The 24,566-nt window shown below is 52.4% G+C and overlaps 2 protein-coding genes across 2 annotated transcripts in view; one reads left to right on the top strand and one right to left on the bottom strand.

Annotated features, from left to right (window-relative positions):
• Positions 1 to 12,598, top strand: part of PARP12 (poly(ADP-ribose) polymerase family member 12) — a gene marked incomplete at both ends in the record, with an annotated part of 35,741 nt that extends 23,143 nt beyond the window's left edge. The window contains 7 exons of the mRNA XM_080701245.1: positions 578 to 773; positions 1,234 to 1,375; positions 4,610 to 4,706; positions 8,924 to 8,999; positions 9,681 to 9,811; positions 10,639 to 10,790; positions 12,276 to 12,598. Coding sequence (XP_080557371.1) covers positions 578 to 773; positions 1,234 to 1,375; positions 4,610 to 4,706; positions 8,924 to 8,999; positions 9,681 to 9,811; positions 10,639 to 10,790; positions 12,276 to 12,598 — 1,117 coding nt within the window. The remainder of the gene's footprint in view (positions 1 to 577; positions 774 to 1,233; positions 1,376 to 4,609; positions 4,707 to 8,923; positions 9,000 to 9,680; positions 9,812 to 10,638; positions 10,791 to 12,275) is intronic.
• Positions 12,599 to 17,366: 4,768 nt separating this feature from the next.
• Positions 17,367 to 24,566, bottom strand: part of TBXAS1 (thromboxane A synthase 1) — a gene marked incomplete at both ends in the record, with an annotated part of 178,816 nt that continues 171,616 nt past the window's right edge. The window contains 3 exons of the mRNA XM_080701748.1: positions 17,367 to 17,441; positions 19,970 to 20,132; positions 21,425 to 21,562. Of these exons, the coding sequence (XP_080557874.1) occupies positions 17,367 to 17,441; positions 19,970 to 20,132; positions 21,425 to 21,562 (376 nt within the window). The remainder of the gene's footprint in view (positions 17,442 to 19,969; positions 20,133 to 21,424; positions 21,563 to 24,566) is intronic.

The following is a 24,566-nucleotide window of genomic DNA, read 5'->3' as shown; positions in this document are numbered from 1 at the left end:
GAACCTGCGCGATCCTCCTGTCTCTGCCTCCCAAGCGCGGGGATTACAAGCGTGCGCCACTACGCCCGGCTAATTTTTTTTTTTTTTTTTTTTTTGTGGTGCTGGGGATGGAACCCAGGGACAGTCTACCTCTGAGCTACACACCCAGCCCTATTTTTATTCTTTATTTTGAGACGGGGTCTCACTGAGTTGCAAAGGGTCTCACTAAGTAGCTGAGGCTGTCTGCGAACCACATCCTCCCAAATGCTAGGATTACAAGTGTGCGCCACCACGCCCGGCTACACACACAAAATTTAACCAGTGTTTTCTGTGTTTTGTTGAGAGAGGAAGTGTCATAACTGGTCTTCTGTCTTATGCTGGATTTACTTATTTATTTATTTATTCATTGTGTACCAGAATTAATCTTAAAAGCAGGGTGTTTTTGTTTTTTTTGTCCTTGGAAACATTTCTAAAAAACACACATGAAACCTCAGTGTTTGCATCTACCAGCCATGTGTTCTCCTGGGGAGAGCTAAGGGAGGGGCTTGTATTCGCTTGGCTGGGGCCATTTTCAGTCTGCCCTTGCTTTCTTTTGCAGCATCCTGTGTGCTGAGTCAGTCACTACCTTTCACTTTGATACTCTGAACTTTGACTCCATGAAGTTCGGCGCCGTCCCGGCTCGTCGCCTCTCCACAGCCTCCTCGGTCACCAAACCCCCACACTTCATCCTCACCACTGACTGGGTGTGGTACTGGAACGATGAGTTTGGTTCTTGGCAGGAATATGGTAGACAGGTAAGTGTGATGGGAAGAGGGCGGGGCGGGGGTTTCATGGAGGATGTAGGCGCTCTTCCAGACACAAGCATGAGGATTGTTAGATTGATTGCCTTTGGTGGAGCCAGGGATCCCTAAGTCCCCAGGTGATGCACTGGCTCTGGGGGCATGAGCTAGGTAATGTAGAAGTAGAGAATTAGGAGTTCCTTTGTACGAGCTTTCGTCTTTTGCTCCCATCCCTGTTCCTGGGCTCAGCAGGACCTGGACTTGCTGTCTTCATTCACCAGAGCAGCTTTCAGGAGAGTTGCGTCCTGTCCCTTCCATGCCTCCTTCCTCTGCTTCACACGGCTCCCTGGTGCCACCTTCCTCCCTGTGATAGGACCATCCATGTGGGCACCCTGCAGTGGTGTTCATGCCACCAGCATCTATTCTCACCATCGCAGGTGCTTGCTTTCATTACGTCTCTGCTTTCCCTTCCTAGGGCACAGCGCACCCTGTGACCACCATCAGTAGCAGTGATGTGGAGAAGGCCTACCTGGCGTTCTGTGCCCCAGGGGCTGATGCCCAGGCATCCACCTTGAAGTTCCAGGCTGGAAAGCACAACTACGAGTTAGACTTCAAAGGTAACTCCTCAACCTCAGCAAAGCTGTAGTGGAAGGGTAGGAGAGGAAGAAGGCTGAGATTGATAATGGAGGAGCTACGTTCAAATATGCGTAAAAGTATGAATGTAGTGTGGTCAATCTGGACACTCAATGTTGGGAGGGGGAAGTGGAGGGGAGAGGGCACCAAGCACAGTTTGATTGTATGCCATTTTCAATATGACCCACATAAAAATAAAATAAATAAAAAAGAAAGGTAACTCCTCCCCCAGCAAAATCTGGCCTGTGTGGGTGCAGCCTTCCACATTAACCTGGGCCTGGGCTGGTTCAGGAAAGGAGGTTGTGCCCCTCCAGAAGGGGAAGCAGAGCCTTCCGTGGATAAGGCTGGGCCCGCAGGGCTGAGATGTGCACGGGGATGTGAGGAGAGGCCTGAGGTGGGGCAGGAGCTGAAGCCGAGGGATGGGCAGTCACGCGCTGACGAGCCCGGGTGCTCTGCTGTGCAGCATCCGCCTCATCCCTGCCATGGCGGCGGTGTCACTAGGCACCTTTGGCCTTGGTGGCCGCAAGCCAGGTTAAACACATGGTTTTAATTAGAAGTTCTGTGCCAGCCGGGCGCGGTGGCGCACGCTTGTGATCCCCACGCTGGGGAGGCTGAGACGGGAGGATCGCTCAGGTTCGAAGCCAGCCTCAGCTACTCAGTGAGGTTCTCAGCAACTTAGTGAGACCCTGTTTCCAAATAAAATATAAAATAGGTCTGGGAGTATAGCCCGGAGTTAGAAGGCCCCTGGGTTCCACCCCCAGTACCACCAAAAAAAAAAAAAAAAAAAAAAAAGTTCTATGCCTAGCTGGGTGTGGTGGTGCACACTTGTAATCCCAGTACTTGGGAAACTAAGACAGGAGGAACACTGGTTCACGGCCAGCCTCAGCTACTTAGTGAGGCCCTCGGCAACTTATGAGACCTGTTTCAAAAATGAATAAAAAGCAGGGTTGGGGATGTAGCTTGAATGCCCCGGTTCAAGCCTCAGTACTGAAAAAAAAAAGTTCTGTGCCCATGCTGTCCTTAAACTGGGCCCTAAGTGGTTTTCCCTAGTTACTTTACCCAACAGAAGCGGGCAGACACCCTTTGTCCAGTTTGTGGGTTTTGTTAAAGCCTTTCTTAGGCCGTTTGCATGTGTATCGGTTCAGCCCTGTTCAGTTTGGTTTTGTCTGTGTTTCACATGTTATACCTGGAGTCTTTCTTAGTGTCCAGCATTTTATGAGGGCATGGAAGGGCCTTCCTCTCAACAGTGTACCGCTTTCACCATTTTTGTGGACCTTCGCTCTGTGTGGAGGGGAGCAAAGTATCTCTGGTGAGACGGCTTTGACTGCTTGCCTAGCCAGTCATTGTATAGCACTGTGGCTTCGCTTGGGCAGGACTGTGCTCCTCATGTGCCCTTCAGACGCGTTTCTTCTGCTCCCAGTGGTACTGGCTCTGCTGCAGGACACCAGCGCAGAGGATGCGCTTTGTGCCCCGGGGCTGGTGGACACCAATGTGTGGAAGCGCACAGTGAGAATATGGGAAGTAATACACGTCAGGACTGCCCTCGAGCCAGGTCTGTGCAGCTGGCACGGTCTGACTGCTGCTGACCGCAGTTTAAATAGTTACTTTGAAGTACCCGGATCAGCAAGAGTTTGTTTATTAAAGGTGGTATAGGTTTTAAAAGGTTGATAATTACTGCTATAGAGTTAGTTTAATCAAGCTAAAATATAAAAACAGATACAACAAAAATGTCAAATGAAACCTTTATCGTTCTCAACGTGGACCTCACACCTGGATGCAAATGGACTGTCAGGAGGAGGCTGGGAAGAGCACATACAGGCAGTTGGGCGGCGGGGAATCTGCTCCTCCTGACTTGTGCTCATTTGGGTGGGATAGTTATTTCGTTAATTTTTTGGTGAAAATAGAATCCACAAAAGAAGTTTGAGGTGGTTGGCTTTGCCCTTGTAATCTCACTACTGTGTATGATGAAAGCCAGTCTCAGACAAAACTGTGCCACACCTACTTACTATTTATTAGAAAGCAAGTAAGTACATTTAAAATGTAGAGAGTAGTCCAGATACTTATTTTGTAGGTTTGGGAAGACTTGGCTCAGTCTCTTTAGGGACTCTTGGCATAAAAGATTCATTGCCAAGGTTCCAGGGGTGCATTCTGACTTCCGGTTAGCTGGCCTCAGACAGGCAGACGCTCCCAAAGTTGGGGCTCATTCAGGGACAGAGCCAAGTGAATCCTTTGCAAGGGCAAATTAGGAAAAATACCTCAATCTGTCCATGGAAGAGCAGAGAAGGTGTCTCATCTATATTTAGCGATACGCCAGTGAAACTCATGACATCACAGATGGTTGAGGGGCCAATAAAAAGCCCATTTTAGTGCACCAGTGAGCACAGCGTCCGTGGAGAGCTGAGCGGTGGTAACGGGCTCATGGGAGCTGTGTGCGTGTCATGGACTCTGGATGGGAGTGTGGGTGGCTGTAAGGGACACACCCTTGGTTATCATGCAGTGTGTTTGCCCGAGTGCAGCAGTGTAAATTCAGACATCTGTAATTCTTAATATTAAAACTTAAAATGAAAATAAATTGTTTTTGTATTCTAAGTATGTAAAGTAGGACTTGGCAGGGTTTTCTTTCTGGGTGGGGCATGTGCTCTAACTTCTAGGTGTTTGTCATTTTTCAACTCAAAGGAGTGGGTGTTCCTCCGCCCTTCCCCTAGCCTCAGGATAAATACGAGATTCTTGAAGCTGCGTCAGCAAGAGTTTTGTTTATTGAAGGTGGTATAGGTTTTAAAAGGTTGATAATTACTGCTATAGAGTCAATTTAATCAAACTAAAAAAGATTGTAAGAGTAAAATTATTGTATTAACTTTAAATACCACTAACTCAAGACATAGTAATTTGGTCTCAGATTGGGCTGAAGCTATTTTATATTCAAGGTGGAAAAATTGCTAAGCAAAAATACTAGGTGAGATCGGAAGGACCAGTTTAAAAGCACTCATGTATAATTGATATGTCAGTTACTAATCATTCCTCTATTCATCAAACCCAGCCTCCTGGGGATAACTATTTTCTTTATAAATATTTGAAATGTATAAAACTGCCTTATTTCTAGGGCTGGTTCTGGCTTTTACACATTTGGATTAGCTTTCCAACCCATTTAATTTGTGTTTATAAAACATTACTGCCTTGGGGGTGTTTGTGTGTGTTTTCATTGGCTACATTTTTTTCAGCCTTTGTTCAGAAAAACCTAGTTTATGGCACCACCAGAAAAGTTTGCCGTAGACCCAGATACGTGTCTCCCCAGGACGTGAAGATGAAGCAGACCTGGTAGGTTGACATGGGCGCTCCGTGATGGGTAGCAGTTGGGGTGTGCTCTGCTGCAAGGAACGAAGGCCTCCATCAGGCGACCTGCAGGGCTCTGAGCGCCACGCAGCTGGATGTCTGTGCACTCCACTGGCATTCAAAGCACTAACTGGAAAGTGGGCCAGAGTGAGAGCTGCCCTGTGGGCAGATGCCCTGTCATGCAGCGTGCTGGCCGTGGGGATGTGCAAGCCTGGCTACACCTGAAGCTGGCCACTGGCTTGTCTTTACAGTGTAACAGTTGGGTTGCAGACATGATTTTTTTTTTTTTTTTTTTTTTTGGTGGTACTGGGGATGGAACCAAGGGGCCTTCTACCTCTGGGCTATACTCCCAGACTTATTATATATTTAATTTGGAAACATGGTCTCTTTAGCTAGCTGAGGCTGGCTTCAAACCTGTGCTATCCTCCTGTCTCAGCCTCCCAAAGCGCAGGAATTACAAGTGTGCGCCACCACGCCCAGCTCTGAATTTTAAATATGTTGACATAATGAAATAATGATGGAATTATACTAATAAAAGTCCACAAATTTCAGTTTTGAATATCAAGGAAAATCCAAATACCTGAAACTGGTATTATACTCACTAATGGGCAGTTTCATCCCCATGGTGGGTTTCCTTAGATCACAGAATGGCTGCCAGGATCCTCAGAGTTCCCAAACGTACTTGGCTTACTTTCCACTTAAAAAAAAAAAATACTCACATCCTCCTGGAAATCTACCTTCTTTAATCAAATAAACAGAGGCAGTAACACATTTGCATTCTTTTATGTATCTATATTTCTTTTCAGTGCCCCCCAGGGCACAGTATTCTCCGCTTTTAAAACCCGTGCTGAGTCTAGATGAACCCTGGCCCTGTGAGCACGTGGGGAAGAGAGCCCTGCGCCAAGGGGAGATTCTTGACTTTGCTCTCATCAGACCTTCTTTGAAGCAAGAGTGTTGCTTTAGGATGGGGCAGGTCGATGAGGTCAGATCTGGGTGGGGAGGGAGGGTCCTTACTCTCCAGACCCACTTTTGCAGTTTGGGTTTGCCACAGCTGATGCTGAGACTTTTGCTGCTGTTAACCACCAAAGGTCCTTTAGCCCGAGAAGTCAGACTGTTTCATGGGAGACAGTGTCTCAGCATTTTTAAGACTTTAGAGGTAGATTTTAGTAGTTGTGTTTCTGAAACACAGAACGGTCATTTAAAAAAGAAGTCGTGGGGCTGGCCACAGTGATGTATACACTTATAATGCCAGGTACTTGGGAGGCTGAGGTAGGAAGATTGTAAATTTGAGGCCATCTTGGGCAATTTAGTAAGACTCTGTCACAAAATACAAATAAAAAGGAATGGAAGTGCAACTCAGTGGTATGGCACCCCTGTATTTAATCCTTACTACTACTACTACTACTACTACTACTACTACTACTAATTGGGATTTTGGTATTGCTGAGTGGTAGTAGAGCCCAGTTAATTTTTTTATGCTTTGCATATGCAGTGCTCTAGGCGCAATCCCCATCACTGCAAAAAATAAATAGATAAATAAAAATAGAATTGTTTCAAGAAAGAAGAAAAATGTATTATAAATATAAGAACCAGCCAGGCGTGGTGGCACACCCTTGTAATACCAGTACTTGGGAGGCTGAGACAGGATGATTACAGATTTGAGGCCAGCCTCAGCTACTTATTGAGGACTCTGCAACTTAGTGAGACTCTGTTTCCAAATAAAGAATAAAAAAATAGGGGTGGGGATGTAGCTTAGAGGTAGAATGTCTCTGGGGTCAATTCCCAGCATCTTAAAGTAAACAAACAAGCAAATAAATAAACGACTCAGCAGTACCTTGTGACTCAGGTCCAACACAGTAACTTCCTGGAGACGTACCTTTTTCCTTGTATAATTAAAGAAAATTTGTTTTCTTTTTGTGCTGGGGATTGAACCCAGGGCCATTCTATTTCAGCTACACCCCCAAGCTGTTATTATTTTTTATTTTGAAACAGGGTCTCACTAAGTTGCATAGTCTGGCCTCAAACCTGTGTTCCTCCTGACTCAGCCTTCCAAGTACTGGGATTATAGGCCTGTACCACCATAACCAGCTTTAATTAAAAATTTTGACTGTATGTAAAATACATGTTTAAAAGTCAAAACTATATAATCAGGTATACTCAGTAGTCTGTGTTGTCTCTAATGTGTTCCCCGTGGGTAAACATTTTCATTAGTTTTTGGTTTCTCTTCACTTCTCTTGGCAAAAATAGCCAAATGTACACACATATAAACACTAGTACATGCCTCTTTCCCCAAGAGATATATATAGGTATAGAAGGTTCTGTGCCTTGTTTTTGTACTTAAAAATAGATCCCGATAAATACCGCTCCAACTCACTGAGGGCCTCAAGTCTGCTTCTGCTTTGGTGGGTCTCTGCGCTCGCATGCAGCGTGGCTTATTTAATTTGTCTCCTTCTGATGCTTGTGTTGTTTTCAGTCTTATAAGGAACCATCTGGTGTATAAGCTGTTTCAGATTTTGGAGTTAGATGGCCAGGTTAGAATTTCAGAAGGTGAACAGGTTCTTTCTTGATGGGCCCGAAGGCCCGGGCAGTTCCTCGCGGATGCACGGGACCAGCTCGCGTCCGTCCTTGTGTCTGCAGCCCCCTTAGGTTCTGTGCGGATGGGTTCTGCTGAGACCTTCTCACTGCTTTCTGTGTCTCAGCTTCTTCCTCATGCCCCCATCTTGCACCAGGCCACATTCTGGAGAATTTGACTTCACATATCATTGCTTTGAGCTTTTACTATCAAGATGTCTGCTTTTCATTTCTAGAGTTCTGGTTTTTTTTTTTTTTTTAGATCTTCCAGGTCTTTTATGTGTGTGTGTGTGGGGGGGGTCTGGGGATGGAACCCAGGGGCATTCGACCGCCAAGCTACACCCCCTGCCCTATTTTTGTATTCCTAATTTTGAAACAGGGTCTCACTATGTTGCAGAGGACCTCACTAAGTGGCTGAGGCTGTCTGCTAACTGCGATCCTCCAATCTCAGCCCCCTGAATGCTGGGATTACAAGCGTGCGCCACCACGCCTGCCTTCTTCCAGGTCTTTTTATGGTTTCCTTGCCTTTTTTTTCCTTTTGGTTGTTGGGTGTTTTGGGTATTGCGGGTTGAACCCAGTGGCATTCTTCTTCTAAGCTACATCTTCCTCCCCATTTTATTTTTTATATTGAAACAAGGTCTCACTGAGGGTCTCACTAACTTGCCGAGGCTGTCCTTGAAACTGTGATCCTTCTGTCTCAGCCTCCCAAGTACTGGGATCACAGGGGTGCACTAGTGGGCCTGACTTCCTTGCGTATGTTTTTAAATTTGCCTTTTATGTCTTTAAACAGAGGAAGAGTGATTTGTTTTATTATCTGCCTGATAATTTTGTCCTCTCGAGTTTTTGTGGGTTTGTGTTCTGGTTGGTTCTTGCCAATGAGACCTTGCTTAGTTATTTATAAACTGTGCTATTTTGCTGGGAAAGTTACTTGTGGGAGTTCTTTGAGGCTTGGGATGAAAGGACATATCTCATGCCAGCAGAAACAGAAGGTAGATTTGTTGTAGGAAGCACAGTGCGTTCCGAAACTTATGGGAATGATTTGGAATTAGAATTTCACAGTTCTGTTCTAAAACTTTGAGCCATATGTCTTTTAGAACTGCTTTTATTTATTTTTATTTTTAGAAAGATAATATGCTTGTATTATGTGATACCCTATAATTTAGCACATTGATATTTCTACAGTAAAAATATGCTTTGTCACTTTAAGAAGGATAACTACAGACCACACATGGTTTTTTCCCAGTTTAAGTTGAATTCTGCCAAATGAAACCCATGTTTTGGTGCCAGTATTGATTTATATGTTTTTATAAGTTGATTACATGCCATTGAAGCTTTAAGAAATCTTTGGGGTCCTGAGCTTAAAGCTGTGCCTCAGGGCCGTGGCTCACTCTCCGTTGCGTCCCCTCTGATAGTGGCCACAGGTGAGAGGTCTACCTCGCGGGACTGATCGTCGTCAGGGTTGGCTGCGCCGGCATGAAAGTGTCATGCGGTGCCTCGGTCGACGTGCTTCTTCACCTCCTGCCTGCTCTTAAAATATCATGACTGGTGCAGTTGGCCAGTGGAGACCGTCCGCGATAGATTGCGCGTGTTGAAGGACGCCGTGTCTAAATGGTTGTGTTTTCATTTCACAGCAGTGTGAAGTTTCAAGGTCCAAAGAGTGTTCCAGACTATTGGGACCCCTCAGCCCTGCCAGACCCAGGCTTTCAGGTGTGACACTCTTGCTGCTTGGGGCTGAAGGAGGAGGGGTTCTGAGCCGGTGTGGGCTTGGTCAGGCTGCGCTGTGAGACTGTGGCTCCCGGGAGCGGGAGGGCAGAGTGTGTGTAGGCTTCTTGAGGTTTTTGCAGGTAGAGCAAGATGTCTCGGGAGAGGGCTGGCCTGGAGGGGAGCGGGCGTAGTGTGGGAGGAGGGGATGAAGGTGTGAAGTTTGCTAGGAGGGGCAGAAATAAGGAGCATTCCTGCTGGGCTTAGCCACTAGGAAAGGGCATTACTAAGGAAGAAAAGGGAAAAGGCCAGGAGGAGGCCAGGCTCGTCCTGCGTGGTGAGCCTGATCCCGGGAGGACTTCTGTCACCGGCCCCCAGCCGCGCAGGACCCATGTCAGCAGCAGCTCTCGTGGGCAGGTAGCCCACCTTCCTCTTGGCCTGTGAGGGACCCGGAAGGAGAGCGGGGTGACGGGGTATGGCCAGCGTGTCTGGCTCGGGCCTGGTGCCTGTCCTCTGGGCTCGCTGACAGTGAACGAGAGCTGCATGGGTGTGATCTGTAAGTCCCTTCCTTGTCACCAGCCGGCATTCTTGCTTCTGCACTTGTAGCAGTTCCCAGCAGCCCTGGAAGGGGTTCGTCTGCATTCTGTACCCCGACAGTAACATGTTAGAAATACTTTCTCCTTGCAGAAGATCGTCCTCAGCTCTTCCTCAGAAGAGTATCAGAAGGTCCTTAACCTCTTCAACCGTACGCTGCCTTTCTACTCCGTGCAGAAGATCGAGCGAGTGCAGAACCTGGCCCTGTGGGAAGTCTACCAGTGGTGTGTGGCTCCCCTGGGTGGGCGGTGGCTCTGTCCTCTCATCCTGCTAGCTGCTGACCGCTTGCCCTCGGCCTGCAGGAAAGCCACACGCAGCAGTGCTCCCCAGCGTCCTGTGTTTACTCACCACCGCCGCCTCGTCCTCAGGACCGCATGGGGCCTAGCCCAGTGTGGAATTGAGGCAAAGGCTTCCCAAGCTTAGGTCTCCTTTCTCTCACGTCTGGTAGCAAGCACAGCCCCGACCTCTGTCCATTTTGCCTCTCTGAGCACCGATGGGGCGAGGGCACAGCCCACCTGCCTCTCAGCCCCAGGAACTTGAGGCTCCGCTTTGTGCATGAGGACCGACCGGCATGTTCTGGGGCACCCGCACTTCCTGTGTGGGGAGAAATCCGCGGCAGGTCTCCCTGGCAGGCTGGGGCCTGCAGATCTGACGCCACATGGGTCTGGGCAGTGCCACCTGCACCCTGCCCCGAGAGCCACAAGAGGGTTGGGGTGGGTGCCGCTGAAGTCTTGCAGCTTCCCTCCACTTCCCAGGCTCTGCTCCGCTCAGGAGCAGGGTCGCCCCATTGCCAAGGGCTGGCTGCTCTGGCGCTGGAGCTGTGGCTGGGGGAAGGCCTCCCTCTGCTCTTGGCCTGGAGCGCTGCCCCACCTTTTTCCCCACTCTTGGCCTGTGGCTCAAGCCTTTCTGGCCCGGCCAGGGCGGCCATGACCTTTGTGTCCTGGTGGTATGGCACAGTATTATTTTGGCAGGATGCATATTCGTGAGTTTAGTAGGCTCTATTGGGTGACTTGCATTCTCTGCCCCAACACACGTCCTTCTATGATTCTAGGCAAAAGGGGCAGATGCAGAAGCGAAACGAGGGGAAGGAGGTCGATGAGAGGCAGCTGTTCCACGGCACCGGCACCCGCTTTGTGGATGCCATCTGCCATCAGAACTTTGACTGGCGGGTCTGTGGTCTTCACGGCACTTCCTATGGCAAGGGTAAGCACGGAGGGCCGCCCCTGGGCAGGAGGCCCCTGAGAGCAGCCTGCGCTGGTGGGCTGCTTCCCTGCGCAGTGGCAGCCAGCCTCTGGGGGATGGCTGTCCTGGCCCTCAGTGGGGTTGCCCTTGGCTGTGCCCTGCCAGTCACTGTAGCCAGGAGCTGGCCAAGGCGTGGAGGCCTGGGGTAGTGAGGAGGGCCACCTTCCTACCTGGAGGCCACCAGGCTGTGGCTTCATGATGTCTTTAGGATACAAACCGGAAGACCTTGGATGCGCTATGTAAACACCATTTTAGTCGCCTGTTGAGTTACCTGTTTTCTTGTCTCTTAGTTATTTTTAAACTTCATTTGGAAATAATTTCAAACTCGGAAGAATTATATATAACAACTCCTGTGTGAATCTTACTGCCTCCGTCAGTTTTGAGGTTTTGTCATGTTGGCGTTACATCTCTCTTCCTATTCTTTCTGAACTGTTTGTAGGTAGGTGGCTACATCATACCCTTCACCCTTTAAGACTTCCTAAGAACAAGGCGGCATCTCTCCCACACGCAGAGTGTAGTTACCAGATCTAGAAGATGTGATGACCACATTCCACTTTCAGTGATTATCCATGAGGAAGTCAGTCTGATGCCGCGATGGATGTGGGGTCCAGATGGCCAAGAGCCAGTGGTGGTTTTTTTTTGTTTTGTTTTGTTTTGGTGGTACTGGGGTTCCTGGAAGCCCTTCTACCTCCGGGCTACACTCCCAGACCTATTTTTACATTTTTATTTGGAAAGAGGGTCTCCTAAGCCAGCACGATCCTCCTGTCTCCACCTCCCAAGCACGGGGATGACAAGCGTGCGCCACCACGCCCGGCCAGCCAGTGGTGGGTTTGTGAAGCCCAGTGTACAGCTCAGGTGCCGGTTTGACGGGGTCATAGTTGCATAGGCCGGGCTGCGTAGAGTGGCTCTGCCAGTGGGATCCCGCTCACTTTCCCTGCCAGCCCTGGGAGTGATGCTGAGGAAGCAGAGGCTCAGGGGTAAAGTAGTGAAGTGCTGAGAGGCCTGTAGGTTTCTGATGGATTCTTTTTCTTTTTCTTTTTTGGTGGTACTGGGGGTGGAACCCAGAGGCTTTCTACCTCTGGGCTATACTCCCAGACCTTTTTTATATTTTATTTGGAAACAGGGTCTCACTAAGTTGCTGGAAGCCTCACTGAGTAGCTGAGGCTGGCTTCGAACCTGTGCGATCCTCCTGTCTCAGCCTCCCAAGCGCGGGGATTACAAGCGTGCGCCACCACGCCCGGCTCTGATGGATTCTGAGTGAGAAATAAACTCCTCTTCCCTCTCACAGCTTGCCAGGTGGAAGGGCATTGAAGTCGTTGATGTACATTCCTTCCTGAGAGAGAGGGCGGAGGCCTGGGAGAAGGGAGGGAGGCGGGATGGTGTGAGTGAACAGGGTGTCTGCCTTTCCCCTTCGGTGCCCAGCGGAGCCCACATGTGTCATTTCAGGGAGCTACTTTGCCCGAGATGCCGCCTATTCCCACCACTACAGCAAGTCCGACTCGCAGACCCACATGATGTTTCTGGCCCGGGTTCTGGTGGGCGACTTCGTCAGGGGCAACGCCGCCTTCGTCCGTCCTCCAGCCAAGGAAGGCCGGATCAACGCCTTCTACGACAGCTGTGTGAACAGTGTGTCCGACCCGACCATCTTTGTGGTCTTTGAGAAACACCAGGTCTACCCTGAGTACCTCATCCAGTACTCCACCTCCTCCAAGACCCCGGCCGGGGGCTTTCTCTTCACCCTGGGCTCCCTGTTTGGCAGCCGGCAGTGAGCGTGGCCTGGTGCTTGAGGCCTTCCCAGCTCTCCTGCTTGGAGGCTGTTTGTTTTTTAAAAACAAAACTTTTAATGAACTGTTGTTTTATGGCTTCTCAATGAAGTTGAATTCTTAATTCCTTGCTGGTAACAGTTTTCCCTTTTATGCCACTTTTGGGCTTGCTCGTAGATTCTCCAGCAGTGATTGTGAGTGAGCCCAGTTTTGCTTTTATTAATGGTTAATGTTGGATTTGTTACTCCTTGCTGACTTTGCTGCTTATTGGTACCAGGTACAGGTTTAGAGATGGTCTTTTATGGATTTATTTTAATTGCTAAGAGTTTCTGTGTCTGTGACTCCACTCTTCAGGGTCTGACGGCCTCTGTGTTGCCTGTGGGAGCAGGGGGAGAACCCAGGACCTGCCTGGCACAGATGCCACTTCTGCCTCTGCTCTGGCACTGACCCAGGCAGTTCTCTGGCGGCTGCTCCTGGGCTCTGATGTCAGTTGGCCTGTGTCCTGTTGTGTCGTGTCATTGGGTAGGATGGGCAGCCATGCAGAGGAAGTACAGCCGCCCTGGCAGGAGACGTGGATTATACCCCCTGCATAAACACACAGGACAGCCTCCAAGTGCGGGTTTTGTGTCCTCATGAGGTTGAATACCTGTGCTGCAAACGTCATGCAAGAGTATGGAAATAAAAATATTTATCTGAAATGGACAAGGACTAGAGCGTGTTCTTTAGTGCCTGTTTACTGAGCACCTGTTGGTACCAGGCGCTTTCTGAGTGTTGGGGCCGTAACAGAAACCACAGGCAGAGGCTTAACACAACAGGTGTTTCGTGCTCACAGCACTGGAGGCTGGGAATTTCGTGGTCACGGTCCCTGCAGATGTGGTGTCTGCTGAGCACTCGTTTCTGTAGAAGGCACCTCCCGCTGTAACCTCACTTGGTGGAAGGGTCTCTCATGTGGCACCAGTTGCATCTGTGAGGACTTTGCTCTCAAGACCAGTCCGTCTCCTAAAGAGCCCACTGCCCAGTGCCATCACCTTCGTGGCACGATTTAACATGCATTTTGAAGGTGAACTGAATGTTCAGATAGCAGCGGGGAAGTAACGGAGCTGACGGCATTGGCCTCAGCAGGGCTGTGTGTGAAGCTGAAGGCTTGGGTCTCACGTGCCGGGTCCCCTTCCAGGTCCTAAAGGGGACCCTAGCAGTAGTCACATGATTGTTTTGGAAAAGCTGGTAAAGGTACAGGTTTGTATTTTTTATTTTCCCCCACACATAGAACTCAGCCCCACAAGACTCAGGTTCACCCTTGAGTAACGTGTCATGGACACCGTGTGCTCTGTGCGTGCGCGCGCACGTGTGTGTGTGTGTGTGTGTGTGCGCACTCGCGTGTGCTCCACATGCCATAGTTTACAGGCGCCTCCTTCCTGGCATCAGTTCTGGCCCGTTGGCAGCCTTGCTGCCTGTGCTTTAGTTGATTTGTCCTGGGTTCAGATCCAGGACCATTTAGTGCTCCCATCTTTGGAGTGACCGAAATAGGCCTGCAGGCAGTAAGTGTATTGACCGAGCCAGAGGAGAGCGAGCTGTGACCAGCAGCACGACTACCCGCGGCGTGGCCAGATGCACGCTGCATACGGAATGATGTCCAGGGCTCCGCCGTGCCCACGGCCGTGCCGGGCCTGAAAGCCACTGCTTGCTGTTTGATGGGCACTGGCCTGCGGCAGTGGGAGGGGTCAGCACGCAGACGCTGCCTGGTTAGTGCTGAGCGGCAGCACTGCTCCCACCCCTGGATGTCGGAACCGGGGGCAGTGGAAGCTGAGCGGCTCGTTCATGGGGGTGAGTGGAGTCCCAGGAAGTGGGGTGGGAGGTGGTCAGAGGCTCCAGGAAGGCCAGGCGCGCTTGAGGAACACAGGCCACTGGACTCAGTGGCGGCGAGAAAGCAGCTGAGGAAGAGCGTGCTCTTGGGCTGGCGGTGCCAGAGGGTCCACGTGGGCAGTTCCCGGAGGCTGGGGGGCCGTTCCTGTGAGTGCAGGGAGGGGAGGCGCCAGAGTGACAGCAGCTCTCGAGGTGTCCAGTGCCAAGGAGCCATAGGATCAGGGCGGGGCGAGCGTGTGTGCCCAGCTGCCACGCGGTGTTCACCAGGACCCACTGGGGATACCGTGAAAGGGTTTTCTTGCCCCATCAGAGTCAGTTCTGGGTATGAACTGTGGGGTTTAAGTAGGACTGGGGATTATGTTCTAACATGGAAGGGCCAGGAGTCCGTGATTCTAGCACATTTGCTGTGTGAAGATGGTGCCCACCTGGACACAGGAGGCCAGATGGAGCAGACAGCTGGTAAGTGCAGGCCAGAGGTCACCTGGAGGTTCCGGCTGTGGGGACTGTGCTCCGGGAGGGAGCTGGGTGCTCAGCTGGGCTGTGTCTGCAGGCTGAGGCTGCACCGTGGCTGTGGGGTGGTCAGGGACTGGGGCTGAGGGGGGGACAGGACAGGAAGGGAGGCAGACGGGCCCTGGGAACGTATGGTTTCCCCAGTGAGTCTGAACCAGGGCCAGCGTCTTGAGTGGGCTAGCCCATTGACAGAAGATGTCGGCGTCTCCAGTGTCAGAATTTACTGAATGACGATCCCTTCACCAGCCGCACCACTCTCGGTGGTTGCAGTTCCTGAAGCTCTCCTGAGTCACTTGGTCACTGAACGCTGAGCACTCACAGGTTCTTTTATTCTGAACTTTACTAATACCTAGAACACTCATCACACTTGACAGTGATGTAGGTATGTTACAGAAATGCTAAAAAAGGGTTAAGATGGCCCCCGGGAGGAGGCCGCACCAGGAGCACAGCAGACAGACCCTCAAGAATCTGCAGCTGGCTCTTGAGGAGCCGTGGGAGCAGGGCCCCATCCTAGGCCAGCGTGGCGAGGCCAGGCAGTTCCAAGGGGCCATGTCGAGCAGGAGACGGAGCCCAGCTGAGGTGTGCTGCCTGGCGACCTGGTGACGTTCGCCTGGCGGTCTGATGGCGCACCGCCCTCGTAGGTGCCTCTCCTTTTCTGGGTTTCTGTGAGGGTACCCGTGGCGGGATTGATGAGCTCCTGGGCCTGGCTCTGCCCTGGGCCTGATGCGCCCAGGCAGCCCTGTGCTCCTGGTTTGATTTGATGAGTCTCAGGTGGTCACCCTTAGTAGCACAGTCAGTCGATTTAGCAGTTTGTGCCTGATAGTTGTGCAGCTGAGGAGAGCGGACTCGCTCAGAGCACAGACTGTGCTGTGTCCATCATGGGCGCAGCCTGCTCTCCACACCAGGTATGGCAGTTGGGGTGGCTCGGGCTGTGGAGGCAGTGGCGGCTCATAGGGCTGGGGCAGCGTGGATCCTGGGAGGCCAGAGAGGGACAGATGGGGGCCCTCCAGGGGAGCCTTGTGGGGAGCAGAGGGGTGCTCAGGGCAGAAGGCTGGGGAGGACCAGGCACTGGGAGAGGATTCACAGCGTCACGTGTGGACATCTATTGTATCCGCTCTCCTGAAACACCCAGATTTTTTACATGTGGGTCATCAGCGTACAGGTGATAACACAGAGAGCTCACAGAGTCCTGCAGTGTTAATGAGGTTCAGCCCCTCGAAGTGGCTCAGATTTCTAACAGACGGGGGAAGGTTTTTTTTTTTTTCTTCCCACTATCCCTGCTTTACAAGGCAGAAAACGGGCCAGGAGTGAGAAGCCGCTGGGGGCGGCTCTAGACCCATGGGAGAGCGGAGAGCACTGTTGAGTGGGATATGGGGCAAGGTGTCAGTGGAAGCCCCCAGAGCAGTTCCTGCTGGCGCTGGGCGTGGCCTGGGATTTAAGCAGGGCTGGGGACCTGGGGACTCAAATGTGGAAAGGCCAGTGTCCGGTGATTCCAGGGCTTTCACTGTGTGCTCACTGGACACAGGAGGACAATTGTTACTTTTTTTTTTTTTTTGCAGTCCTGGTGATGGAACCCAGGGACATTTGACCTCCGAGCTACACCCCAGCCCTACTTTTTAATTCTTTATTGTGAAACAGGGTTTCACTGAGTCGCAGAGGGCTTCACTGAGTAGCTGAGGCTGTCCGCGAACCGCGATCCTCCTGTCTCTGCTTTCCAAATGCTGGGATCACGAGCGTGCGCCCCCACGCCCAGCTCAATCATTACTTTTACTAAAATTCACCTCTATATTTTGAATCTGTAATCAAAATTAAGGAGCGATTTGATGCTCTTTGAAAGAAGGACAATGTAGCTCACCTAGTTTTTCTGTCCATGGGAAACTTACCATTAAGTCGGTATGGACCTAGCCTAAGGGAAAAGCATATGAAAGCTGTGGAGCTTCTGAGTTCGCACAGCTGCTGAATGTCTTTCTCTGAAACGCCACAGTGCAGGAGAAGCTGAGGAGGCCCAGTGCTGGTGCCATCGGGACAGGCTCGGCTGCCGTCCTCCTGTCCCCCGGGCTGTACAATCCTCCCATCCCGAGGCCCGGACTTACGTTCTCGGCTGTTTTTGCCAAAATTACATTTCCACCGATTTATCCACAGTGTCTCACTTACAGAGATCAGTGGTTTAAACCCCAACCCCAGGGGCAACATCAAAACTAAGTGCGACAAACGTTCATAAGGCATTCAGGAACTGCTACACGAATATGCTCGCGGCCAGGCACCCTTTCAGTCGCTCCAGTGATTTTTTTTAAACATTTGCATTTCCACATAATTTATTTGCATTCAGGGCTATTTTCCTAACACAGATTTGTTGGTACCATAGCCACGAGACCTCCCTCCTTCCTGGGTGCTTTCTGTGTCAGCGGGGTACAATCTTGATATAGACGCCAGTTTTGGGACTTAGGGCAGTTTTGGATTCCAGCTGCAGTGGTACCTAAGGTAGAGAAAATTACAATATTGTCAAAGTTAACCATATACAGGAAAATTTCCTTGGAACTGGCCTTGTAAAACTTCCTTGAGAAGCCAGCAAAGGTGCCTGCCTCTCGTGGACTGGCACAGGGCCCCCAGCAGCACATTGCTTAAAACAATAAAATCAGTAGCCTCCTTTCCCAGGTGAATAAAATACCGCCGGTGAAGAGCACATCAGGGCCCGCATTTATCCACGGGGGACAGCTGGGTAAGGTGAATTAGCATCTCACTTTGAAGAAAGGGAGGCTCAGGGAGGCCAAGTATCTTGCTGGGGTCACACAGCGGCAGTTTCCCACGCTTGCGCCAGCCCCGCCCCTCCCGTCTCCTGCCCTCCCTTTGGGGAGTGTGGCTTTGGGCTCTTCCCTGCTCAGCCATGCCATGGGCTGGGCTCCCACACTCAGAAAACTTCCCTGTGTCCAACTTCAAAGGCAGAGGACAGGATGGACTGGACTTGGGACGATAAGGAATTAAGAAGCTGCTTTTCCTGAGCGTACAGGAGAGATGATGCCGGGGGCCCCCGGGAACCTAGCGAGCTGAGCCACAGGATCAGCAGGGCCGGAGCCCGGGCTCACCAGCCACCGCGAGGGGATGTCAGACGGGAGACAGGCACAGGCCAAGAAACATGGCGTCTGCAGCCGGGCAGGGGGCGTTCCAGATGTGGCTGTGTAAGCCAGAGGCTGTGGTTCTGATGCGATTTGATTATAATTAAATGCAAACAGCCAGATGTGGCTAGAGGCACAGTGTAGGTGTAGATCTGGTCCAACTTGAAACAGGAGTTCAGAAAAAAGAGGGGGGGTCAGGGGGCAGAATCAGGGAGGACTTCCTGGTGGTGCTGAGAATGGGCAGGACTCCCTAGAGGATGGGCCTGGGGCGGGGCCAGGAGGGAGGCAGGCAGCACCCTGGGGGGCAGCAGTCTGAGCAGACAGGGAAGAGGGGGACACCCTCCTGGAGTGGGAAGTTGGGGTGGGGACTGCAAGGTGGGCTCAGCCAGTCTGTGTGTGTGTGTGTGTGTGCACGCGTGCGTGTGTGTGTATGTGGTACTGAGGGTGAAACCAGGGGCTTTTCTACCTCCGGGCTATACTCCCAGACCTATTTTCTATTTTATTTGGAAACAGGGTCTCACTGAGTTGCTGAGAGCCTCACTCAGTAGCTGCGGCTGGCTTCGAACCTGTGCGATCCTCCTGTCTCAGCCTCCCAAGCGCGGGGATCACAAGCGTGCGCCACCGCGCCCGGCTCAGCCCAGTCTTGGATCCAGAATGTGCTCACCCGGGATCGGGCAGGCCCTGGGGACACGTGGCTGGTTCTTGAGCTGGGGAGCGCCAGGCGTAGGCAGTGACGCTGAGGCAGCAGAGTCGCGTCCCTGTCTCTGTCCTTCACCATGGGGCGGCCCTGCCGGTCCCAGCCCTGGCCGTCAGACTGCGCACTTTTGCCTGCAGCACCTTCATCTCCGTGTCCCCGCCTGAGCTTGGTCTTCCTCTAGGACCAGTTTGTCCCAGCTTCTGAGGCACTAGTATCTGAATCCAGAACTGCTGCTATCTGTCACTGTGCCCCTGAGGTCCCGTCCCTTCGTCCCTCCTGGCCTGCAGCTGTGCAGAGGGCCTCCTGGGGCGCAGAGCGTGGCGGGCTGTCGCGGGGGGTCAGCTGGAGCAGCAGGAGGCATTGCGAATGAGCGAGTCTGGGCTCCAACCAACCTGCTTTACTTTTTGGCTCATCATAAACGTTTGTTGAATGAATGCGTGAGCACCTGCTCTGGACGTGTCATGAAGCTGGGAGCTGGGGATCCCACCATGGGGGTCACAGGGTGGCTCCCTGCCCCTAATGACCTGCAGTCCCACTGTGTGACTTCAGGCGAGTCATTTAGCCTCTGGGCTTTGGATCCTCATCTGAAGAATGGAAATGGGAAAACCTGCCATGGAAGGTGGTGATCTGCGCTCCTGGGCGCCTCTGTGCCCGGGGTGTGGGTGTGAGGGGGGCAGGGCGGGAAGCTGGGCAACGTCAGGAAGCCCCTCGTGTCTGCGTGGAGGCGGCATCTAGGCTCTCCCTGCGACTTGGGGTATGTTGGCGACGTGTGTCACTGCTGGGGCTGTGGGGGGCAGGAGCGACCATCGGCACAGAGGGCCCCCGGGGCGTCCCTGTGCCTCCTCCAAGCACAGAGGGCCTCAGAGCATCAGGAGAGTCCTGGCTTCTGGAGGACGAGCCACGCACCCCAGAGTCCCCAGGACAGCGTGTTCCACAGCTGAGCGTGCATTGCCTGGCTGCAGCCGGCTCAGGTGCTCAGAGCTGGTGTTCAGGGTAGTTGGTGCCGGCTGACGTGCCCGGGTGATCACAAGTATGGACTCACTGACCCTTGGTTCCTTAAGAGGCGGAGGGAGTTGTTTACCTCATCCCTGTTACAGACCAAGAACCGAGGCTCTGCAGCCTCGGGGACCAGCCCCGCCTCACTCCTGGGCCTGGCGGCTGGCATAGGCCCAGAACCGGGCGACAGCAGCTCACCTGAGTCTCCCGGCAGGCTGCGAAGCGGAACTCGCGCAGGATGCGGAACAGTGTCAGCTTGACCTCCAGCAACCCCAGCCGCACGCCCAGGCAGCTCCGGGGCCCCGCCCCGAAGGGCAGGTAGGTGAAGGGCCTCCGCAGCCTCTGGGCCTCCGCAGAGAACCTGAGGGTCGTGCGAAGGTCAGCGGTGGCCTGAGCGCCCGCCCCACCCCTCATTCTTACTGCGAACCCCTTCGTCCAGCCCCGATGGAGTCCTGAAGCAGGACTGTCTCGAGGCAGCCGTGGCTCCTGGTCTGGCACCTCAGGCCTGAGCATCAACTCTTAGTCTACGCAGCCCCAAAGACCCTGCTCAGCCCAGAGAATCACCTGGACCTCCGGCATCCTCCGGCCTCTCCTTAAGAAATTTGCACCATCACTTAGCCCAGAAAGCAAAATGAAGCTCGGGCAGCCACCCCAAGCCCCAGGACCCGAGACAGCCCGCCCTGGGCCATGGCCCCGTCTTCCCCATCAGCCAGAGGGTGGCATGCGTCACCACCTCTTCCTTCAGGAAAGGCCCGGGCACCACTCCTCCCAGCCCTCCCCGGGGCCATCCTGCCTTCTCCACGCCCTGGGTAGAGCCCCCACCCACACTGGCTTTGCTGGCCTGAGCACACGAGCCGCTAGGAGATGCAGTCGGTATTTGGACGGCTGGCCACAGGCCCTCGGAGTCGCCGAGTCCGCCTTGAGATGGCAGCACCTGCCACGTGTGTGCGGGCGGAGCCAGGTGACAACCAGCACTGTGGCAGCCGCCGGTTATACTTCTTGGCCTTTACCGTATTTCCAGGAGCTGCTGAGCAGCGGGATGTTTTTGGTCTAGATCCCACTGCCCAGGGTCCCCTGTGACCACGCTGTAGACATCGGCTGGGTCCGGTCAGAGCCTTTTAAGGTGGAGGTGCCATGACTGCTGGGCCACAGAGGAAGGGGCAGGGATGGGTGCTTGTATGGGCCGTGGCGTGGAGGCCGCTCGGGCAATTAATTAATTAATTAATTAATTAACTTATTTTTTTTTTATTTATTGGTGGTACTGGAGGTGGAACCCAGGGGCTTTTCTACCTCCAGGCTATACTCCCAGACCTATTTTATACTTTATTTGGAAACAGGGCCTCACTAAGTAGCTGAGGCTGGCTTGGATCATGTACAATCCTCCTGTGTGTCTGGGATTCACTGCTAGGGCATTTTAAATCACTGAGCCTAGAAATGTATCGCCAAGTGACCAAGTGTACATCAGCAGGAGGATGCAGGTCCTGTGAACTTGGCTTGGTGGGGGAGTTGGGCGGGTGCGATCTCATTGTAACAAAATGTTTGGTTGTTTCCCAGTGCACACTGGGAATATCTTCTTGGGCCCTGGCTGGAGCAGACAGGACACACCGTTCCTCACCAGCATTGCTGCTGAAATGCTGAAAGGGCTGGGCTCACCTTTCAGGGTCGAAGGTGTCGGGGTGTGGCCAGTGCTCCGGGTTGCGGTGCAGGGCGCCCACAGCCACCTCCAGCACGGCGCCCGCGGGGATGTGCTGGCCCAGTACCTGGCAGTCCCGGGCAGCCTCCCGCGTGAACCTGCAGAGAGGAGGCAGGTGAGAGGGTGAGTGGGCTGCCGCAGATCCCTACCCCATGAGCCCTCCGCTGCCCGGGAGCCTGCGGTCTAGGCCCTGTTGATGTGCTTGGCATTTGATGAAAATGCCATATCTGACCCTCCATCTGCCCAGCAACCCAGCGCTGGGGCCTGGATTGGGCTGCAAAGTACCCATCCGAGGACTTGTTTCTGGCAGGGCTCGTTAGCAGAGGGCTCTGGAGCTGGGTGGGGACCCTGGCACCAATTGGGGGCACACAGTGATAGGTGGTTTAGGGCCGGCAGTGGGGGTTGAGGCCGGGAGCTGGTTAGGTGCTGGGGCGGGTGTTTGCCTGGTCACAGCACTTTGAGGGCTGAGCAAGGCTGGTGCGTGGGGCTCCTGGGGCTGGTGAGACCACGCACCACTGCCAGTTCCTGAGCTCAGGTCTCTGCCAGCGATGGCCGGCCAGGCTCCTGGAAAGTTCTAGTGTCCTTGTCTGCTACCGCTTCTTGCAATGAACACCGTTTACTGGGAACACAGGAGTGCGTAGTCCGCAGTCAAGGTCCCACATCACTCAGCAAGCTTCGCCCTGCTGGCCGTGGACCAGAAGTACAACCTGGGAATCGACCCTGAGTGTCTCTTTCAGAAAACTCTTGCCCAGGAAGATAAGACTCTAAGCCAAGAAGTAATCCCACTGTTTGCTTTAGGAAATGAAAGCAAATGAATTTATCTGGGCAAACAGCTTCCTTATCAGGACAATAGATTGCTCACTTGAGGTAGAACAGATGAGTTTCAACTGTCAAGCATCCCTTCCCATCCGTAGCCACCAATCCCCAGACTATTATGGCCTAGACTCTGCTCCATTTCAACCACGCCCTTCCCATGAAGGACCCACCTCACACTTCTGGACTCCAAACCCTGTAAATATCCTTGCCTGGCGGCCTCATGCCGAGACATTAGACAAATATGCTGTCACACTTTGGGCCTAGAAGCAACCTTCTAGAAATACAATTGGAGGTGGGGAGCTGAAGAACCTCTGTGTCCTCAATTTGGGCTCCAAAAAGGTAGGGTTTATCTGGGCTTCGTGGCGCACACTTGTAATCCCAGCATTTGGGAGGCTGAGACAGGAGGATTGCAGTTTGAGGACAGCCTCAGCTACCACTTAGTGAGGCCCTTTGCAACTCAGTGGGATCCTGTTTCAAAATGAAGAGTAAAAAATAGGGCTGGAGATGTAGCTTGGAGGTAGTATGGCCCTGGGTTCCATCCCCAGTACCGCAACAAAACAAAACAAAACAAAAAACAAAGGTCGGGTTTGGAATTTTTGCTCTTTAGCACAAGCTCCCAAGAGTTGTGAAGGTCATCATCTATTTGGAATTTTAAAGGATGAGATGGAACCTTTTAGAACAAGGGCAGAGGTACAGCCCCCGCTTCTCTTTATCATGCGGTCCCGCCTGCCCACTCGCTGCCCACTGGGGGTGCCGGGGGTGAGATGGAGGTTCCTTTCTGACTTTAACACCAGCGCGCCTCCACAGGCCTGGCCACAGCGATAGCACCAGGCCCGCCTCCTCCCTCCTCTCCTCGCCACTTCCCATCTGGGTACCAGGAGGGCAGAGCAGGGCCCGGCTCAGCCCAGGCTCAGGCCCAGCCCCTGAGGCCTTTCCTACAGAGAAGACTCTCGACGTGCCAGGGCTGACGGAGGTGCATGCGCCCCCACCCAGCCCACACCCTGCTCATTTCTGTACCCCAAGCCCTCAAACCTGGAATACCAAGTCCCTAAAATGGCATGATGGCTGCTGCCTATAAGAGCCTCCAGCCACCTTTCAGCTGCCATGATAGTTCTGGAATATTCTAAATATCCGAATCAGTCCTGGTGAGATTCTATTTACTCATTTATTTATTAGTTTATTGGGGTGAAATATACATAACATTTACTATTTGAGCCATTTTATTTATTTACCTATTTACTTATTTATTTATTTTTATGGTAAAAGGACAAAGTCTGACTACACCAGAGACCACCTTGTAGCCAAGAGACTTATTGGAGTGGCCGGTATGAAAGGAAGGAAAGAGAGAGCGAGAAAGAAAGAGAGAAAGAGACAGACAGAGACAGAGACAGAGACAGAGACAGACGGGGCGGAGGGCGAGGGGAGAGAGAAAGAAGAATCCAGGAAGAGAGGGAGCGCGTGCTGGCATCAGGGTTATATAGGGGCTTGGGGTTACAGACTGGGGGCTAACAGGCTAGGAGAAATGCCCTTTGAACTAATTGGCCAGAGTCCCATGGGAGGGGGTCGGGCGGCCAGGTGATTGGCTCCGGGTCAGCGGGGAATGTCCCTTTCACTGATTGGTCAAGAGCACCAGGAGGGGGCAGGTCTCCCAGGCAAATGACCAGGTGCGGTCAGAGGGGGATGGTAGACCAGGGCCTCTCCAGAGACTTAGCTCATGGGGGGGGGGCGTCTGAAGTAAGAACTTAATTCATCTAACATATGGTACTGGGGATTCTACCTCTGAGCTACACCCCAGCCCTTTTTATTTTGAAATAGGGTCTAAGTGGCTGAAGGCCTCCCTAGTTTGCAGAGGCTGGCATCAGACCTGCAATCCTCCTGCCTCCTAAGTACTGGGCTTACAGGCATGTACCCCCAACCCTGGCGTATTTGAGTAATTTTGTTTTATTTATTTGTTTGTTTTTGTGGTCCTGGGGATTAAACCCGGAGACATTCTATCTCCAAGCTCTACCCTCAGCTGGATTTATTTCTTATTTAGAAACAAGGTCTTGCTAGGTTGCTGAGAGCCTCACTAAGTTGCTGAGGCTGTCCTTGAACCTGCGATCTTCCTGTCTCAGCCTCCCATGTACTGGGATTACAGGCATGCACCACCACGCCCGGCTGTTTGAGCCATTTTTAAGTGTGCAGTTCTAGCTGGACGTCATGCCCCTGCATCCACCACCTGCTTTCTGTCCCTGTGGCTTGGACAGCTCTAGACAGACCTGGTGAAGTTTTACCTAAAGGACATGT

This window comes from Muscardinus avellanarius (genome assembly GCF_963383645.1).
Source record: "Muscardinus avellanarius genome assembly, chromosome: 9".
Taxonomy (NCBI): domain Eukaryota; kingdom Metazoa; phylum Chordata; class Mammalia; order Rodentia; family Gliridae; genus Muscardinus; species Muscardinus avellanarius.
The sequence above is the reverse complement of the archived record's forward strand: the minus strand, read 5'-3'. Positions and strand labels throughout refer to the sequence as shown.